This window comes from Nuphar pumila, chromosome 6 (assembly GCF_984573655.1).
Source record: "Nuphar pumila chromosome 6, dmNupPumi1.hap1.1, whole genome shotgun sequence".
Lineage (NCBI taxonomy): Eukaryota > Viridiplantae > Streptophyta > Magnoliopsida > Nymphaeales > Nymphaeaceae > Nuphar > Nuphar pumila.
The window spans coordinates 51150904-51169769 of NC_143254.1; the positions used below are offsets into that span (position 1 = coordinate 51150904).

The window sequence follows — 18866 nt, forward strand, 5'->3', positions numbered from 1 at the left end:
CTACTAATCTTACTTTATGTGGTTTTTCTTATAGTGATTGGGCAAGTTCGAGAGATGATCAGAAAAGCACAAGTGGATTCATATTCTCATTCGGATCTGGAGCGGTTACTTGGAGCTCAAAAAAACAAAACAAAACTCAGTGGCTTTATCATCAATAGAAGCTAAATATATAACAGTCACTATAGCAGCGTGTCAAGCCATTTGGATGAGAATAATTTTGGAAGATGTCAAATTGGGTCAAGAAGAGCCTACAAAGATTTTTTGTGATAATAACTCAGCAATTTCTATGACAAAAAATCTTGTTTTTCATGAAAGAACAAAACATGTGGAAATCAAATATCATTTTATCACAGAAGTTGTGTCAAGAGGACTTGTTGCAGTGAAATGTTCATCTGAAGAACAAGTTGTTGATGGTTTCACAAATTCATTACCTCTGATAAAATTTGTCAAATTTAGAGAAAGTTTAGGAGTATTTAGGTTGTCGCATTAAGGGGGAGCAATGTAGTCAATGCTCCACGTCTATGCAGTTGTAGGTAATAGTGGTTGCTATTTTTGTGGAGTGTGCTGTACAACCACGTTCAGAAAAGGCTATAAGTGAGGGACATAGAAGTGGTTGTAACTTAAGCCTAAAGAATAGGATGCGAACCTAATTTGTAGGGGCATGTAGCTAGTGGCATGTTTTGCTTTATTGCTTTATAAATTTACTACCTATCTGTGTGAAAAAAAAGTAAATGAAGTTTTTTTTCAAATGCTTCCTTGTGTTAGCATCTTTTTGTAAACCTTCCTTTATCAAGTAGTTTGTTTATATAGCCTATACTAACAGATCAACCGTAACAATCCCTTTCAATTCCTGTTCCTCCGTGGGGGTGATTACTGTAAAGACAGCAGACCTCGAGTTTAATTCCCAAGTCCTGGTATGTTCACCTGGGAACAAACTAAAATTGAAATTATAAAAGAGGCAAAGGCACCATTTTGCCTGTCCATTAAAAAAAGGTCTACATTATTAAAGACGGTTAGATGGTTTTCAGAACTTATTAATCAATTTCCTTTGGAGCGATTTACGCATGTTATGGTCCCTCGTTCGTTGGCACTACATTGGGATCTGGGGGCTGTTTTGATATTTGTCGCCTGTGATATAAGAAGTTGGATGCCTGGACATGATGTTGGAAAATGAAAGAAATCTGGTTAGAACAGGGTGACGACGATGATGATGGAGGAGCTAGAGGGTACACTTGGAAGATGGCGGGCAACGGAGTGTTTATTAAAGTCCAGTTTGATTTAAAAAACCCAGTACAGATGCCCAATTCTTATGCTTTTATATATATGACCTAATTCGTTGTTTGGGTTAGCAGAAAAAAGTAAACTGGAGAGAAGAATGATAATATTGGGGTCTGCCTAACCCCTGCTTGCGAATCCAAAAACAAAAAAGAATGATCATGTTGAGCTTCCAAAGGTTGTATAGTTGAATATAAGAGAGAAACAGGAGTGATGACACATGATGATATACGATTTCCACAGACAGTTCTATATGGTTTCCCTTGCTGCTGATCATGCATGTTTGGCATGTTTAGTAGATAACGTTGTCGGCTCATATTTCTAATTATGATCTCCAGATCGATGTCGCCGTGAGAACTGAGAAAAGCCTTGATCTGGCATCTGCTCCATTTCTTTCAATGAAATTAGAAAACACATTCCGTGCAGGTTAATATTTAGGAATAGCAGTATCTTTGAAAGATTGTACAAATATCGTGATATTTTGTTGGGTTTATATTTGGTACAATAGATTCTACCTACAATCTAGTTTGAATCTCATAATGAGAGTTGTTTTGACAAAATCTAACCTTATAGATGTATTCATCATACTTGGTTTAGTAGGAATTGACTCGTTGATGTTTAGGTCGCCGGGAAAACCTGCATACGGTTTGGATTCTGGCCATCCAAAAGCCAGTTTTCACTAAACAAAATCTGTAGATCACATCTATGGTGTAAGATGTGAGAAAAAAAACCCAAACAAAGTGTTTTCGCCCCCATCTGGTAGGTCATTTGCACCTACAAACGACTGTAGCATATCTCAACCCTATTTTGTTACTGTTTTAAAAGAGCAAAATATCAAGATATTGTGAAAATATCATTATATTTTTTGTTTAAATGAAAATATCAGCACTTTATTATGAAATTTGTGTTCTTATCAGCATAATCTCAAGAATTACAATTTTATTGTTTTCTTTATATTCTTTTTTTGTTTAAACCTATTTGTTGTTGCCAACAGTTTTTCTGATAAAAATGCAAGGAATATAAAAGCCTCCATTTCTAACGAGGAATTAACAGCCATACAAATGCCGAATTAAAGTTTTATCACAATGATTAGAACGAAAGAGTTGTGTTATACCTGACGAAAATTAGATGCATATGCATGACACGAGTTAATTTGTGAAGTAATCGTGTTGGTTAGCGGGCATGAGCAACTCACATAGAAGGAGGTAAGCAGAACTACTAGCAGGCAGAATAATTGCTAGACATGAAAAAATATTAATCACTCAGTTTGATAATGGTCAATAAAAGACTTTTGTTTATCTCATTTACAGGAAATGATTGCATAGTCGTAAGAAACCTTCCAAATTATATAAATGTCGAAGCCATGTGTTCACTAAATAGAGATGATCGTTCTTTATGTGCATGTAGACGTTGATTGTGTATGCTTGAGGTTTTATGTTTCATTGCTCAATGCAACAAGACTTTATTGGTTATCTAAAAAAAACGTCTTTATTGGTCTAGATGGCTTTTCTTCAAGCATGAGATTATCTAGTTGTTTATTTGAGATGATCATATAAAAATTCACTGTTAACAAATAAAAGAATAAATAACTGGCAGAATTAAGGAAGTGGGCCTGATATATTTTGCTGTGATCAGGATTAATCTACATGCATGATACCGACCTGTAAGTCCTTTCATGGTTTATATAAATCAGTCTCTCTCTCTCTCTCTCTCTCTCTCTCTCTCTCTCTCTCTCTCTCTCTCTCTCTCACACACACACACACACACACACACACACACACACACAGTTGAATTCCTTTGTGCCTATAATTAAGTCTCAACCAAGTTTAATTGGACCTTGCTTAAAGATTTTGATACTTTTAGTTGCCTAACAATACATGATATAAACGCTCTCATGAGAAATCAACGGTAGTGACATCTTTTATTATGTTTTTAGTATAAAGTAGTACAAGAGCTTATTGAAGAGAGAAAAACACGCCGTTATTGCTTCTATGGCAATCCATGAGGAAAAATAATAAAAGAAAGGTAAAAAATGTGATATAATGTGGGTCACTAGGATTTAATAGAGCACTCTTGAGGAAGGCCTTGTGGGAAGCGCTTCGTATCAGAGCAGTAGTTGTAGATCATGTACTTCTTCTGCAGACTTTGGATGGTCATATTTGTAGAACTGTCAAGTTGGGGCACTTTGCCTTTAATGCTCTTGGATGGTAGTATTTTGCAGAGAGAATTTCTGGAAGTAGCTGGACATGGGGTTATCTGGAAGTTTGTATAGGAGGCGATGAATGGCGCATTTGCCCAATTTATTTTCACACGACCTCCCTGTGTTGCCCAATCATCAGCATTCCATATACTCGCATAGACCTTCATTGGTTGGCTCTTGGGATAAGGAATTCTCAGGCCCGAGAGGTTGGGAAAGGCTCTGATGGGCTTTCCATCCACATAAAATCTGAATTCAGATAGAAAAATGTCATTTGAGAGAGAGAGAGAGAGAGAGAGAGAGAGAGAGAGAGAGAGAGAGAGAGAGAGAGAGAGAGAGAGAGGTGCTTACATGATGAACTGTGGGTTCCATAGGATAGTGTAGGTGTGGTACGCAGCTCTTGGGTCGAACCAAAGATAGAACTGCATCTCCTTGTTCCCCTTGCCTTGAGCATAAATGTTGGTGTGCAGTACTATTGGTTGGCCACTCACATTGCCCAAGAACTCCATATCAATCTCATCATGAGCAGCCCCTGTTGTTGAGACCTGCTTGTACAATAACGAACATTAGTTCTTAATAATGATACTAATAAATCAACAGAGCTAAAATCGATGTTCCCATCATGTCAACAAAGCAGAATCTCTTCTCTCTAGAGTTTAGGGGGAAAGTTCTGACTTTGGACAGGAAAACTTTGGTAGAAAATGACAGCTAAGCATGTTTTCTGAAAAACTTGATTTTGGGTTAAAACGACATTCTCTTTGTGAGCACACTGTGGAGGAGTTTAAAGGAGCGACTAAGTGCCATGACTATGTGATACTAGCCAATCACGTCAGGGCCCACAACTACATAGTGTAGGCCCCACGTGAAATGCTGTCATGTGTTTGCTTGGGTCAAATAACCATGGCACTTAGCCGCTCTCAGGATCTCTGCTCCTGTTTCTCTCCCATTTATGAGAGTGTCTTTCACGTGCCCGGCCAGTTGATTATGGTACAACCTTATCACGTGATGGGTATGTAACCAAACCTAGTCCCGGCTAATTGGGATGAGATGATAAAACCGATACCTCGCAGGCAGGCAGGGCCCATTAAGTGACTCATCATCGAAACAAAAAAAAAATACTATCACATCTTTCTGGCCTTAGACAAATCTGGAAATGCTGCTCTATTGGAGAGTCACGGAAGTCCTAAAAAATTAACTGACACAAAGATAAGCTTACATAAAAAGTGGTGACCGTGCCGGCGGTGTCCTTAGCGGGCAGTTTGATCTGCATGTCGAGCCGAGCAAACAAGAACTGCTGTTTTGATTGGAAACCAGAGGCTATACAAAGGGGGAACATGCAAAGACAAGTATAATCAGCTCATGTGTAGGAAAACAACTCCAATTTTAAACCAAAATGAAATTACTGGAGTTCAGGTTGTCCAAATTGCTTCACATGAGTTCAGGTTGTTCACCTGAGGATTGATCCAATGAAAGATCGATCACATTGCCTCCTTTTTGTATGGTGGGTTTGCCTCCGTTGATATCAACCATTTGTGCGATTGGAACTGCAAATGTGGTTGTGGCTGCAGACAAGACTGACAATGCTACTACCACAAGGAGAAGGGATGGTTGATGATGATGAAAGAGTTGAGCCATTGTTTGGTAACCGTAGCCAGCCAACCGAACCATATATCTTGCCAACGGGAAATTAATGAGAGTGGATGCACACACCGTGTAGGGGAAGATTAGCATATTTATAAGGCCGAGGTTTGGTTGCGTCCCTTTCTTTTGACTTGATGAAGAACAAATGAAGCTGGCATTGGGAAGTTGGCAGGCCCAACTCGGCTGTTTCAAAGCTTGAAAACGCTCCTCACGTCTTTGTTTGTTACTTAACTTGGTCATTTATTTACTCTCTCTCTCTCTCTCTCTTAGGCTGCCCTACAACCCTACTTAATCGTGCAGGGCGTCCACACGTTGGAGGTGTTCAGAAACACGGTAGACGGACCATCGAAGGTAGGTTCATATTCTTAATCCTTGGTTGCGGGCCATATAGCTGATGATGTTTGTAAGCTTCCTAAGAGTTGAATTATACTTCAATGACTACATGCAGGATCATAGATGACGTAACTAGACATGTTTGTTCACTCAGAAAGTCAGATCGCATGTGGGAGAACGGACTCCCCGTGAGAACACCTGCTCAGTGTCTTTCAAATGAAATTAGAAGACCCATATTCGGTACACAGATTTGCATCCCAATCCAAATATAAAGTCCATACCAAATCCGAATCTAATCGATTATCTGACCCGATTACATGTAAAATATATCTTGAGTGTAGCTAACAGGATTCGGATTCAGCATTACCTTTTCCCTATCTTCAATCCACATCTTGTTGGGCTACACGCAATAAGCTAAGATTCATCAGTAAGGCCTTCACTCTTTAAGTCCTATCCGTTTATTATATCCCTATATCAGCTAAAACGGTGGGTTTCTTTACATTGTAGCTCACAGAGACGGAGGACGTGCCACGCATCCTGGCACTGGGTCCCACAAAACGCTCTTGGCAGTTGGCAGTTGGCAGTGGACTGTGAGCTTTACAATGTAAAGTAGCCCACCGTTTTACCTGATCCGTGCTCTCGTGGGGGATAAAAACTGATCACTGCCTGTATAGATGTATGAAAACTTCAAAACTTTATAAATGTCCAAGCAGTTCACAAAAATAAGAATGATCGATCATTCTCGATGATGTTTTTCAAGTCTAATTGCCAGGTGAAACGTCTTTTTATTGATCGTTTTTTCTTTTCTTTCTCAAATTAGGAATGATCAGTTTTTTTTTTTTCTTTTTAAGGCACCTTGGACGGTCCATCGTTAAGATGAATGGCAAACAAAACCTCCCAAATGCTTAAAGTTTTGAAGGAACTTCGGCCGACCATTCTAAACCATTGATGCCGTTCATCCGGAAATCCAACGGCACCAAAAAAATTTGTGGGCCCATCTTGGTGGAGACCACGATTTTTTTGGGTCTTGGGTGCGGTTCATCTTCATGATGAACGGTATTAAAGGTGCGTTGGACCTGATCCCCTCTCGGTTAATTCAATCCCCAACCCACATCTCATTTGGAACTTTGAGAGTAGGGCCCACGAGCATCTCCATCTGCTGAGATGGCGATGATGATGATCGTTAAAGCAGCCGATAAACGACCAGGGTTAATGAATAAGGTTGGGCACGGACGTAAGATATTGACCCATTTAAGTATTGATCTGGTCCACCGATCCATTTAATGAAGAGTCACTGGGTATCAGTTTTTTTCGGTTATCTAAAATCAATGGCTACGAAGGGAGAGGGTTGTGTATGTTCGCCCCCGATGATTCACTGAATCCCACGTCTGTGTTCGGGGCTTTGAATGAGCACCACGTCTACAAGCACATGAGGCTCGTATTCCCGTGTATGTTGACATAACTTTGCATCGGACTCTGGTGTTGTTGCAAAGACTTAAGTACCCTTTATTGCTATTCTTCTCATAAAGTGATGGTTTGAGAAAATGACAAAAATGCCTTTCATTCAAAAAAGAAAAAACAAATAGTTCAAAAAAAGGACAAACATGTCCTCCATTCAGAAAGTCGAGGATGATGTTGACTCTTCAAAGTCTTCTTCTTTTTCTGTTCAAAAAAAGGACAAACATGTTTTCTTCTTCTTTCTCCGTAAAACACTGTAAAACCCTTTCTCTCTCTAGAGAAGAAACATGTTCATCTCGTTCCGGTGACGGGTGTTCTACGAAATGTAAATCCCCCCTTCTCTAAGGGCAAAAGGCCATGAACACGTTGGGAGGAGCCCTCAGACCCCCCTTCTGTAAGGGTAAAAGCTCTGAATCAGACTCCATAACTCTTCAAGTTGAATGATGCTACCCACACTGGGAGGAGCTCTCAGACCCCCCTTTTTGTAAGGGTAAAAACTCTAAATCAGACTCCACAACTCTTCAACTCCAGGGAACGAGATGAACACCCGTCACCGGAACGACGGCTCCGCTGAGACCTCCTCGCTAGGGAGAAGAAGACGACGTGGTGGAGCTTCTGCTGGCCATCCTCAGCGCGACTGCACCGACTGGGTTGCTGTCGAGGAGGAGGGCGAGAACGGTGACTCTTAGCTTGGGCAATCTTTCTTTTGATGATTGTGGTTGTAATGTATCATTGAAGTTAAAATGGAGAATGAAATGACAATAGAAATTGCTGAAAATTTACAAAAATAAACTAGACTCAATAACGAAGACACCACTTTTTACGGATTTGGAATATGACCTCCGGTTAGGGAGATATGACTCTGACAAGTTGGTCCTAATTTGCGGAAGACACTACAAATCGCTATAGCGATTTGCGGAAGACACTACAAATCGCGGATTTGGAATATGACCTCCGGTTAGGGAGATATGACTCTGACAAGTTGGTCCTAATTTGCGGAAGACACTACAAATCGCTATAGCGATTTGCGGAAGACACTACAAATCACTATAGCGATTTGCGGAAGACACTACAAATCGCTATAGCGATTTGTGGAAGACACTACAAATCGCTATAGCGTTTTGCGATTTACGGAAGACACTACAAATGCTACAAATTGCTGTAGGAAAGCCCGATAATACTACAAATCATTGTTGGAAGGCCCAAAAAAATTTTGGTCCGGAGGGCGCTGCCCCCCGAGCCCCCCGCCAGGGGCGGCGCCCCGCCCGCTGACCGCGCAGCGGGATCCGCGCCGGGGGGAGCCCCCGGACCCCCCTCCTGTAAGGGCAAAAACTCTAAATCAGGCACACAAGTAGAGAGAGAAGGGAGAGAGAGTGAGAGGGTTGGTGTTCATGACCTTCTCCAGGAGGAACCCTTTACCTCTCTTGATTTCTTCTCTACAGAGAGAAAGGGTTTTACAGTGTTTTACGAAGAAGGAAGAAGAAGAAGATGACAATGCAACAATGTAGGATCGTCTGTTGGATGTGCACAGAAGTAGAGAGAGAAGGGAGAGAGAGTGAGAGGGTTGATGTTCATGGCCTTCTTCAGGAAGAACTCTTTGTTTCCCTTGATTTCTTCTCTAGAGAGAGAAAGGGTTTTTACAGTGTTTTACGAAGAAAGAAGAAGAAAACATGTTTGTCCTTTTTTTGAACAGAAAAAGAAGAAGACTTTGAAGAGTCAACATCATCCTCGACTTTCTGGATGGAGGACATGTTTGTCCTTTTTTCGAACTATTTGTTTTTTCTTTTTTGACTGAAAGGCATTTTTGTCATTTTCTCAAACCATCACTTTATGAGAAGAATAGCAATAAAGGGTACTTAAGTCTTTGCAACAACACCAGAGTCCGATGCAAAGTTATGTCAACATACACGGGAATACGAGCCCCATGTGCTTGTATACGTGGTGCTCATTCAAAGCCCCGAACACAGACGTGGGATTCAGTGAATCATCGGGGGGGGGAACATATAATCTGCTTTGCTACGAAGGCATCAATTTTGAATACATTTTTTCATCGAAAAAATATGATTCAAGAGTTAATTCCCACTAAATCAAGAATCCTAAACGGTTGAAATCTATTATAAAACACTTCAAACTGAACTAAAAAATATAGCCTAATATGTTCTGTTCTCGTGTATATGGAGAATAGGAAAAGAAAGAGTGTAAAGATCAAAGCGAAGAAGCAGACGACGATGAGGAATCACACCTCGCTCAGAGAAGGTGACTAGTGAATGAGGCAAATAAGCAAGAGTTATTTGTTTTTGTTTTTTTTAGAAAATAAAATAAAAAATCAAATGAATAATTTGTCATCATAATCTCCGAATGGCAATATAAAAAGTTGCAATTACATATTTGCCTAGCCAACAATCTAATGCAAGTGGATTAAAATGAGCATATTAAAATTATTTTTAATGTCAAAACTGTAATTATGAAAAGATGATAAGACCGACTTCCATGATTACATTTTGGACTAAAGCCAACGATTTTTTTTTTTGCAATTAGACAATGGCCCTACCAAATATTATAATGCCAATAGATAATATGGTATAATAAAAACATTTACTTAAGGTTAAAATCATAATTTCAAAAAATACTTATTTTCTTAAGAACATGATAGTTTTTCTAGTCATTTCAAGCATATCATTAATATGAAACCCCCCAAAAATATGGCAAAAAATTACTTAAACGTTAAAAAGGTATTTTCTAGCGATATTTTTAAAATTTGCACAATTTTTCATTAGAAACATAAATATCGTATTTTAGATGAGATATTTATGTTTTTATCAGCTATTTATCATAAAAAAAACATGTAATTTTTTTATATTTTTTGTTGGTTTTTTGTTTTATGTATTTTTAGATTCCATTTTTAAAAATCTAATTTTTTTCTGTTTTCTGTTTTATATTTTTTTGGTTTTTGTTTTTTGTTTTTATTTTCTTAATTTTTTATTTCTCAAAATTTTAATTTTTTTGTTTTTTGTTTTACATTTTTGTTGTTGTTTTTTTATTTTATTGATATTTCATTTTTGAAAAACTATTTTTTTTGTTTTCTATTTTATATTTTTTGTTGTTTTTTGTTTTATGTTTTTTTGATATTTCATTTTTTTTAGAGTTTGATTCTTTAACCTCTCAAAAAAGAAAAATATCATATTCTCCTGTACGTTTGAAAAATGATATTTGAAGAGGCAACTATAAAATCTACACATCTTCCCAAACAAACTTCAAAATGAATTTAGTAAATGCTTGTCCTAATTTTGATGGAGCTCTCAAACAGGTGAGAATTGTCAAATCCACTGGATTTGAGGATTCCATACTTCTTTACCCAACTACCATGGACACTGAGATTCCAAACAGAGCCTAAGAAGACTGGACGACTTGCCTTAGATTCAAACTACTCGGGCAGCTCACCCAATTCCTCAAAATCCTTGTGACTTGAGCTTCGATATTCACTATTTTGGCCTAGTCCAATGGACTTGGACAATATTCCTAACCTGGATTTTGGCTTTAAGTTTAGTGATCCGAGTAGCCATCTCGAAAACTTGGTTGATTTGGGAAGGGTGTTGTGTGTTCTCCTCCAAAGACGCACTGTTTGCTACAGTGCGTGTTCGGGGGTCTGAATGAGCGTCACATGTATAAGCACATGAGGCTCGTATTCCCGTGTGTGTCAGCATCACTTAGCATCAGAGTTTGATGCTATTGCAAAAACTTAAGTACCCTTTCCTTCTATTCTCGCCATGAAACGACGGTTCGAGAAAAGGACAAAAATGTCTTTCATTAAAAAAAAAAAAGAAAACGACGGTTTGAAAAAAAGATAAAAATATCCTCCATCCAAAAAGTTGAGGATGATGTTAACTCTTCAAAGTACAAACATTTCATTTTCGCCCTAAGCAGTAAACTTTTTGCACCATCTGTTGTAGCATGAGCTCCCTTTGACGACGCACCCTTTTCCGTCGTCTGCTGCCATTGGAGCAGCCTTTGCCGTCATCTCGAGTCCAGGTTTCCGCCTTGGTTTTTAGCTTGTGTTACAACACATTGTTGTCTTCTCGTTCCTGCCTTGTGTTACAAAACATTCCCAAGTTTGTTCCTACCTCGTGGAGATAACTATAAATCGATCAACTGGTTCGATCATTGGTGGGCGTCATAGGGGCATTTGTCAGCCATCTCTTTTTACAATCTTCTCTTCTTTTTCGTTGTTGTTAGGCAGTATGGAAGAAAGCAATGATGCACAAACATTCCAACAAGTGCCATTAAGGCATCGTGAGTACTTTTCCATGTCATCATGCTATTGTTGAAGAACGTATGTCATCGTGAGTGCCATTAAGGCGTTGTTTTGTTATTGCAGGTGGATCTTGTCCTTTCGACGATTGAAAAATGAAAGATATTTGTAAGACACTGGGACCTATTGACAAGAATGCTTGTTTACAAATGAGAGAAAGGGCCTCTACCCCATCCGGTATCGTTCATTTACTCAGTATATGCAATGTATCACAAATCGCGGTTGTAGTAACATACTACCAATTTGTGAGATATTGTTTTGTTTGTTAATATCGATTTGTAAGCTATTATGCTAAATTTTTGTATCGATTTGAAATATATTTTGCGATATGTATATCGATTTGTAAGCTATTATGCTGAATTTTTGTATCGATTTATAATATATTTTGCGATATGTATATCGATTTGTAAGATATTATGTGTTTTGTAGTGTCGATTTGTAAGCTATTATGCTGAATTGTTGTATCAATTTGTAATATATTATGCAATATGTATATCGATTTATAAGATATTATGTATTTTCTAGTATTGATTTGTAAGATATTTGTAAAAAGAATTTTAAAATGTGTGCGTGCAAAAATACATTGTTGCGCGCTTGCGATGGCGATTTTCATATTCAAATCGCTGCTCATTTAGCGATTTCTATTGAAATCACTTCACAACGTTGTAGATATAATTAAATTGCTGTCACGTGAATCACTATCGTCAACACACATATACGACAAATCGTTTCTTTTATTGGCATGATAAGTAACAACTCAATGCATAGTATAAACAAATAAGAAATCATTGTTGCTTTTATACTGTGATCCATTCAATCGTTTCTATGACTTGCTTAACTTTATTGGTATCCATTTAACACAAAATGATATATTGCTTATGACAGTGGTGAGCTTATCACCTGGTTGCAGTGAAGATGATTTATCTCAATAATTGCAAAGTTATAGAGAAGTGAACATGTGCACTAATGATGCACATGATAAGAAGGGTGCAAACATTGGATTCACTCTTGACTTGAATGTTCTAGCAAAAGGAATGCAATTCGATAATGAGGTAGACGATCATAACAGTACACTTGATAAAGGTGCAGGCACTGGAAATGTACATAATAATACACTTGACTATGTTCCCGTAGAATGATATAGTTTAATAATGAGGAAGTTGCATATAAATTTTACAATGATTATGCCTTAAAACTTGGCTTCAGTTTTAGAAGGTATTCTTGGTAAAAAAATGCATAGGGTGTCATGGTGAGAAAAATATATGTTTGTTCTAAGGAAGGTTGGAAGAAGTCAAGTGAAAATTCAAGAAGGAGCAAGCCAGATTCAAAATGTGGATGTCCAGCGAGAATGGTGTTAAGAAGACTTTTGAATGAGAAATATGTAGCTCATACTTTAATCAGTGATCATAACCATGATTTAACAGCTTCATTTATGACTCCTATGTTAAGTTCACATCATAAAGTAACTGAAGTGCATGCTGTAATTGCCACTACAACAAAGCAGTGGATTAGCGACGACCTTATTCTGTCGCTAACCGACTTAGCGACAGATTAGCGACGAAGTAGCAACAAATAGCTTACGTCGCGAATTTTTCAACACTAACTGGCGATGACATAAATCTGTCGCCAGTTTCGTCGCTAATTGCGACAGAATAACGAACGACGGATTCCGTCGCAAATCCGTCGGTACTAAACGGTGACCTCGGCTTGGCGACAGATTTACAGCCGTCACTAAGCCGTCACTAAATTATATGTATAGCGACAAATATATCCGTCGCTAATCCGTCGCAAACAATAAAAATAAATAAAAAAAATATTTGAAAATTAAATATCGAGAACACTACAAATTATATTTCCTATACAATTTATATTTCCTGTAAATAAAAAACAAAGTACACATAAAATTACATATAAAAGGAAACTAAAATAATTAATCGTTCCACTTTAAAATTAACAAGTTTAATTATTTACAATTCAACAATTACATTTTTGAAACAAAAAAAAAATAGAACAAATTCAACACATTAATCTAATCATCGCCAAGATTTTGTGCGTCTTCTTGTTCATTGCCTTGATCTGTCCCTTCAGCCCCGCTACGCTGATTATCACTAGCAACCTACACAAGAAAAGAACAATCAGTATTGATAAACAAAATATATTGAAATAAATTATACACTATATGTGATTCTATCATGTGCTCATATGTGTTCTAAGACAGTAAAAAAACTCTATATGTGATTCTATCATGCTCATATGTGCTCTAAGGCAAGCAAAAAACTCTATATGTGATTCTATCGTGAATGATATGTGTTTTAAGGCAGTAAAAAAACTCTATATGTGATTATATTATGCTCATATGTGTTCTAAGGCAGCCAGAAAAAACTCTATATGTGATTCTACCATGCTCACATGTGCTCTAAGGCAGACAAAAAGCTATATATGTGATTCAATCATGCTCATATGTGTTCTAAGGCAGTAAAAAAACTGAATATGTGATTATAGCATACTCATATGTGTTCTAAGGCAGTCAAAAAAACTTTATATGTGATTCTATCATGCTCATATGTGCTATAAGGCAGGCAAAGCAAAAAACTTTATATGTGATTCTATCATGAATGATATGTGTTCTAAGGCAGTAAAAAAACTCTATATGTGATTCTAGCATGCTCATATGTGTTTTTAAGGCAGTCAAAAAACTGAATATGTGATTATAGCATGCTCATATGTGTTCTAAGGCAGTCAAAAAACTGAATATGTGATTATAGCATGCTCATATGTGTTCTAAGGCAGTAAAAAAAATTGAATATATTAAGGCAATCAAAGTTACATGAAATCTAACGACATGCAATATATTGCATGAAACTTTCATACCTGAGAAGGACCTGCAATCGAAGTTCCTCTGTTCAGCAAAAAACTGTTGAACTCATCTGGGAGAACGTCAGCGACAGTTTCATGGAAGTAGTCACGCATTGTGTCCTTAACGATCTGACGTACATCATCACCGGAAAGAATAGGATGCTGCTTGGAGCTTATGTCGACGAAAGAAGTTTGTGAGCCGTAACTCGAAGAAGCAATAACAGGTGAAGTGTTCATATTACTCCCAAACTCGAACACACGACCTTTTTTGGGTTCACCTGCTGCAGTCACCCATGCTGCAAGATCAAATGATGGATGCTGAGTAGCGTCATCGCCATATCGCTCTACCATCTGTTGCTCATATGCCTCCTACAAAATAATGTTTAAAGTGTGCATTAATAATTAATGATAACATTATGATAATTTGCATATTTGAATGATTATTAATAAAATAAATATATACCGTTGTCGTTCTCGCCTTCTCTGATACGAAGTCTCCTGTGGTCTTCCATTTATGTGTTTCAACAAACACATCCTTATATAGTACAATGCCTCCTTTTTCTGCTTCCTGCGAAGTTAAATGATAAAAGATTTAGTTAACAAGTTTGCAACAATACTTATAAAATTAATATTATATATTGATGAGTTATCATTTTCTTCAGGTGGCTCCCAAAAGTCTTAGATCCACCTGTGTGTAGATGGGCTTCAGGCATTTTCGCTCGATTTTGTGCAGCCTTCGCAGAGCGATTTCGAAATGTATCCCCTGCCCACTTGTCGCACATTCCCTCCCAATAATCTTTCTTGATAGTAATAGGGCCATGGCCCTTCCACTGTAGTGGATCATCTATTCCGCCAGATACTTTTTTTGTTGCAGTCTTCATATTGTGCAACATGTCTGCAAATTGATTGACAGCCACCCTCTGCTACACCTTCCTTGCATCATATTCCTTCACCGTAGTTGCGAAGCGATTCAAAGCCTATATATATTTTCAAAAAGTTAGTAGACATGATTATAAAAATAAAATAAATATGAAACACATTAACTATGACAAATAACTGTATACCGTGAATGAGGACCACAATCTGTCTATCACCTCTTTTGGATACTCTTTCCATTGAGCGACTGGTCCTGGTAGATGTTGAAGAAGTGAATTCCTAATCTCACGTACTACTTCTTGTGGCTCAAACCTTGTGTTGTATATGAATTGTTATACAGTAAATATCAATATAAAATATTTATAAGATATGCAATAATTGAAAACGAAATACTTACGATCGATTATCGATATACATTATTCGAATGAGTCTTCTTGTGCCAGACTGAGAAGACCCTGCATCCTATGTTGGCTCCTGACTTGTGTGATCAACTGGTGTAGGTGGGTCGTGTATAGGCGAAACATCATCTGTAAAAAAGTACGTTAGAAATTCTCAGAATGTGTATTTTAACTAATCAAGCATCCAATTAGTTAAATGATATACTTATCACAGGAGTCCGTGAAGATGAAGGCTGGGCCTGACTACTACTGGATGAACGACCACTATAACCTCCACGAACCATATTCTAACAAATAACAAATGTCATACAATACATTCAAATAATTCGCATCAAGTATTACAGTACATTCAAATCATTCGCATCAAGTATTGCAATACATTCAAATGATTCGCAACAAGTATTACAATACATTCAAATAATTCAAATCATTCACATCAAGTACAATACAACCCATTCATATCAAGTATTACAATACATTCAAGTTATTCACATAAAGTATTACAATACATTCAAGTCATTCACATCAAGTATTACAATACATTCAAGTCATTCACATCAAGTATTGCAATGCATTCAAATCATTCACATCAAGTATTGCAATGCATTCAAATCATTCACATCAAGTATTACAATACATTCAAATAATTCAAATCATTCACATCAAGTATTGCAATACAACTCATTTATTCGCTCCAAGTATTACAATACATTCAAATCATTCACATCAAGTATTGCAATGCATTCAAATCATTCGTATCAAGTATTACAATACATTCAAATAATTCAAATCATTCGCATCAAGTATTACAATACATTCAAATAATTCAAATCATTCACATCAAGTATTGCAATGTATTCAAATAGAGGTTTGTATTACAAGATTTTGCTCACTAGCTTGAGAATTCTTCCTCGTCACTTGTTTGACTTTCATATTCTTCTTCTTCTTCTTCTTCATTGTTTACCCATCCACTTGGTATATCATTTGGATCACATTCTTCTATGAATGTTTCATCGACCAATTGAGATATGACATGCATATCATGCGCAACATCGTGACCATAAGAGAAGTCATAGATATCATATGATTGATAGTAATCACTGTCTTCAGCTAACTTGTCTTCCTGTAACTGATCATACTCAGGATATAGTTTGGACTTCACCTTGCAAACTGCCCACCATTCATTTCTATTTGACTTTTTTATACTCGAATATGAAGTATAATAAACCTGTTGAGCTTGCGAGGCTAATATGAATGGTTCATATGTTCCAAACCATGTATGCACGTATAGAACATAAAAACATTTATAATTGTGTTGCGTCTACATATACTTACTCGATGTATGGGTCGATCCCTGAGCAATTAAAAAGAATATAGATGTGTGTTGCGTCTTTCTCTCAATCTATCAAGAGCCTTGATCCACAACTACCAAATGCATGCCCAAGTGGTTGAAATATCGACAACTTGTAAGTTACAATTACTTGTTCTCCATCATCGTTACGAGGCGGGCATATGTAACGTGTTGGAATGTGAGGTTCAAAGTACATAGATGAGCAATTTGAAATCTCTTCTAAAGTGTACGCCTTATAAATAGAGCCTTCTACTCTTGCTTTATTACGAACCATTTTTTTGAGGTCAAACATGCATCTATCAAAAATATACATTTCAAATTTGAAATATCTGTCATTAAAGAGACAAATATAAAAAAATATATACCTTTCAAATGAGTACATCCAACGATATTGCACAGGGCCAGCAACCCTTAGTTCATATGGCAAATGTATAATCAAATGTTCCATAACATCGAAAAATGATGGCGGAAAAATCTTTTCTAGTAGACAAACAGTGGTGATGACAGAGTCCTCGAGATTATTTACATTAGATACTACGACTTCCGATGCGCACAATGTTCTAAAAAATCTAATCAACTCAGACAATAACCCCCATATAGGTTTGTCTAACATATCATGGAATGCTAGGGGTATCAATCGTTGCATAATGACATGACAATCATGGCTCTTCAACCCATATAACTGTCCATCGTCAATCTTCACAGCCCGAACAATGTTAGAGACATATTCATATGGAAATCTCAATTGTCTATCACCTAATCCGACCTGTGGGATCCACTATACTGACACTTGCCTTTGCAAATTCATTAAAACTTTCAACACCATCCATATATTCATGCGATAACTCATTGTCCACTATCCTACGGTACATCCATTCACGGTTTGCAATCATTTTATCGTATGATGTTACGAATAATAACCTAACCAGTTAAAAAAGAACCATCAGAATGCTATGATGAAGAAAATATCAAATTTATCATGCAATATATGATGTCATACAATAACAAGAACTATGGTGCATGCATTGATAACTTAATATTTTCATATGCAAACTATTAATGACACGATACATTTATTTGAAGCATGCTTTCATTATACAATTTCACATGGAAGCCATAATCAAATTGAAAGTAACTACATGCAAGCATGGATACAATTACATCAAACATTGCAATACATCAAAATCATTCATATCAAACAAATGTCAAACATGTACCTACAACAAACACACTCCAATATTCCACTAACTACTACCATGCCTAGCATGGAATCCATACTTCAAAAATAAGAACACTTCTATTCTCATATATTAAAATCATGCTCAGCATAATCTCCAAACTCCAACAAAGCAACCCTAGATATCAACAACTAAGTGAGTGTGTGAACAATAAAGTGTTACATCCAATAAATTAAATAACATGTGATGCGCTTGCATCACTTACTCACCATGGGTATTTACCCGATTTGCATTGTTTTTGTCACTAACTTACCACGGGTGGCTGAGCACAAGCGGGTTCCGTTGAAAAATCTGTAAAAAACACTATTTTAAAATGAAGTCACCACCTGCCAAAGAAAAAAAACCGAGGCAAATAAAAACATCTTGCATAGGCCTTGAGAAGCCCAACACCCAATGACCTACCGAAACGTATGGGGTCGACCCCCTGCCGGAACGCAGAGGGTCGACCCCCTGCCGGAACGCAGAGGGTCGACCCCCTGCAGAAACCGCAGGGGGTCGACCCCTTGCCGGAACCGCAGGGGGTCGACCCCTTGTCGGAAACGCAGGGGGTCGACCCCTTGCTAGAAACGCAGGGGGTCGACCCCCTGTCGAAAAATGCAGGGGGTCGACCCCCTGTCATAATTTTACAAATTATCTGCGCGTCTCCGGGCGACAGCGAAAGGCTGGCGGGGATCGACAGCCGGCGAACGATGGATGGTGGGGGTCGGAGAGAGGCCGACGGGACGGATAAGGCGGCGAGAGGAAGAGGGCGGCGGGAGGTTGAGGGCGGCGGGAGGGAGAGGGTGGCGGGCGGGAGCGGGAGCAGCAAAAGAAGAAAAGAAAAAGAGGGCTGGGATTAGGGGTTATGCGACATTTAGCGACAAATTAATTCTGTCGCTAAGCCGTCGTAAATCAAAACACGAAAATGGCGACGGAATATATTCCGTCGCTAAGT

General features: G+C 37.8%; 1 protein-coding gene across 1 annotated transcript; it reads right to left on the minus strand.

Annotated features, from left to right (window-relative positions):
* Positions 1 to 3172: 3172 nt before the first annotated feature.
* LOC149834824 (xyloglucan endotransglucosylase/hydrolase protein 24-like) lies at positions 3173 to 5177 on the minus strand. Its single transcript, XM_090010311.1, has 4 exons — positions 4924 to 5177; positions 4689 to 4789; positions 3824 to 4017; positions 3173 to 3721 (listed from the first exon to the last, which is right to left on the minus strand). Exons 1-4 carry the CDS (start codon positions 5138 to 5140, stop codon positions 3328 to 3330), a joined length of 906 nt encoding a protein of 301 aa, XP_089866437.1. The 5' UTR covers positions 5141 to 5177; the 3' UTR covers positions 3173 to 3327.
* Positions 5178 to 18866: the final 13689 nt, after the last annotated feature.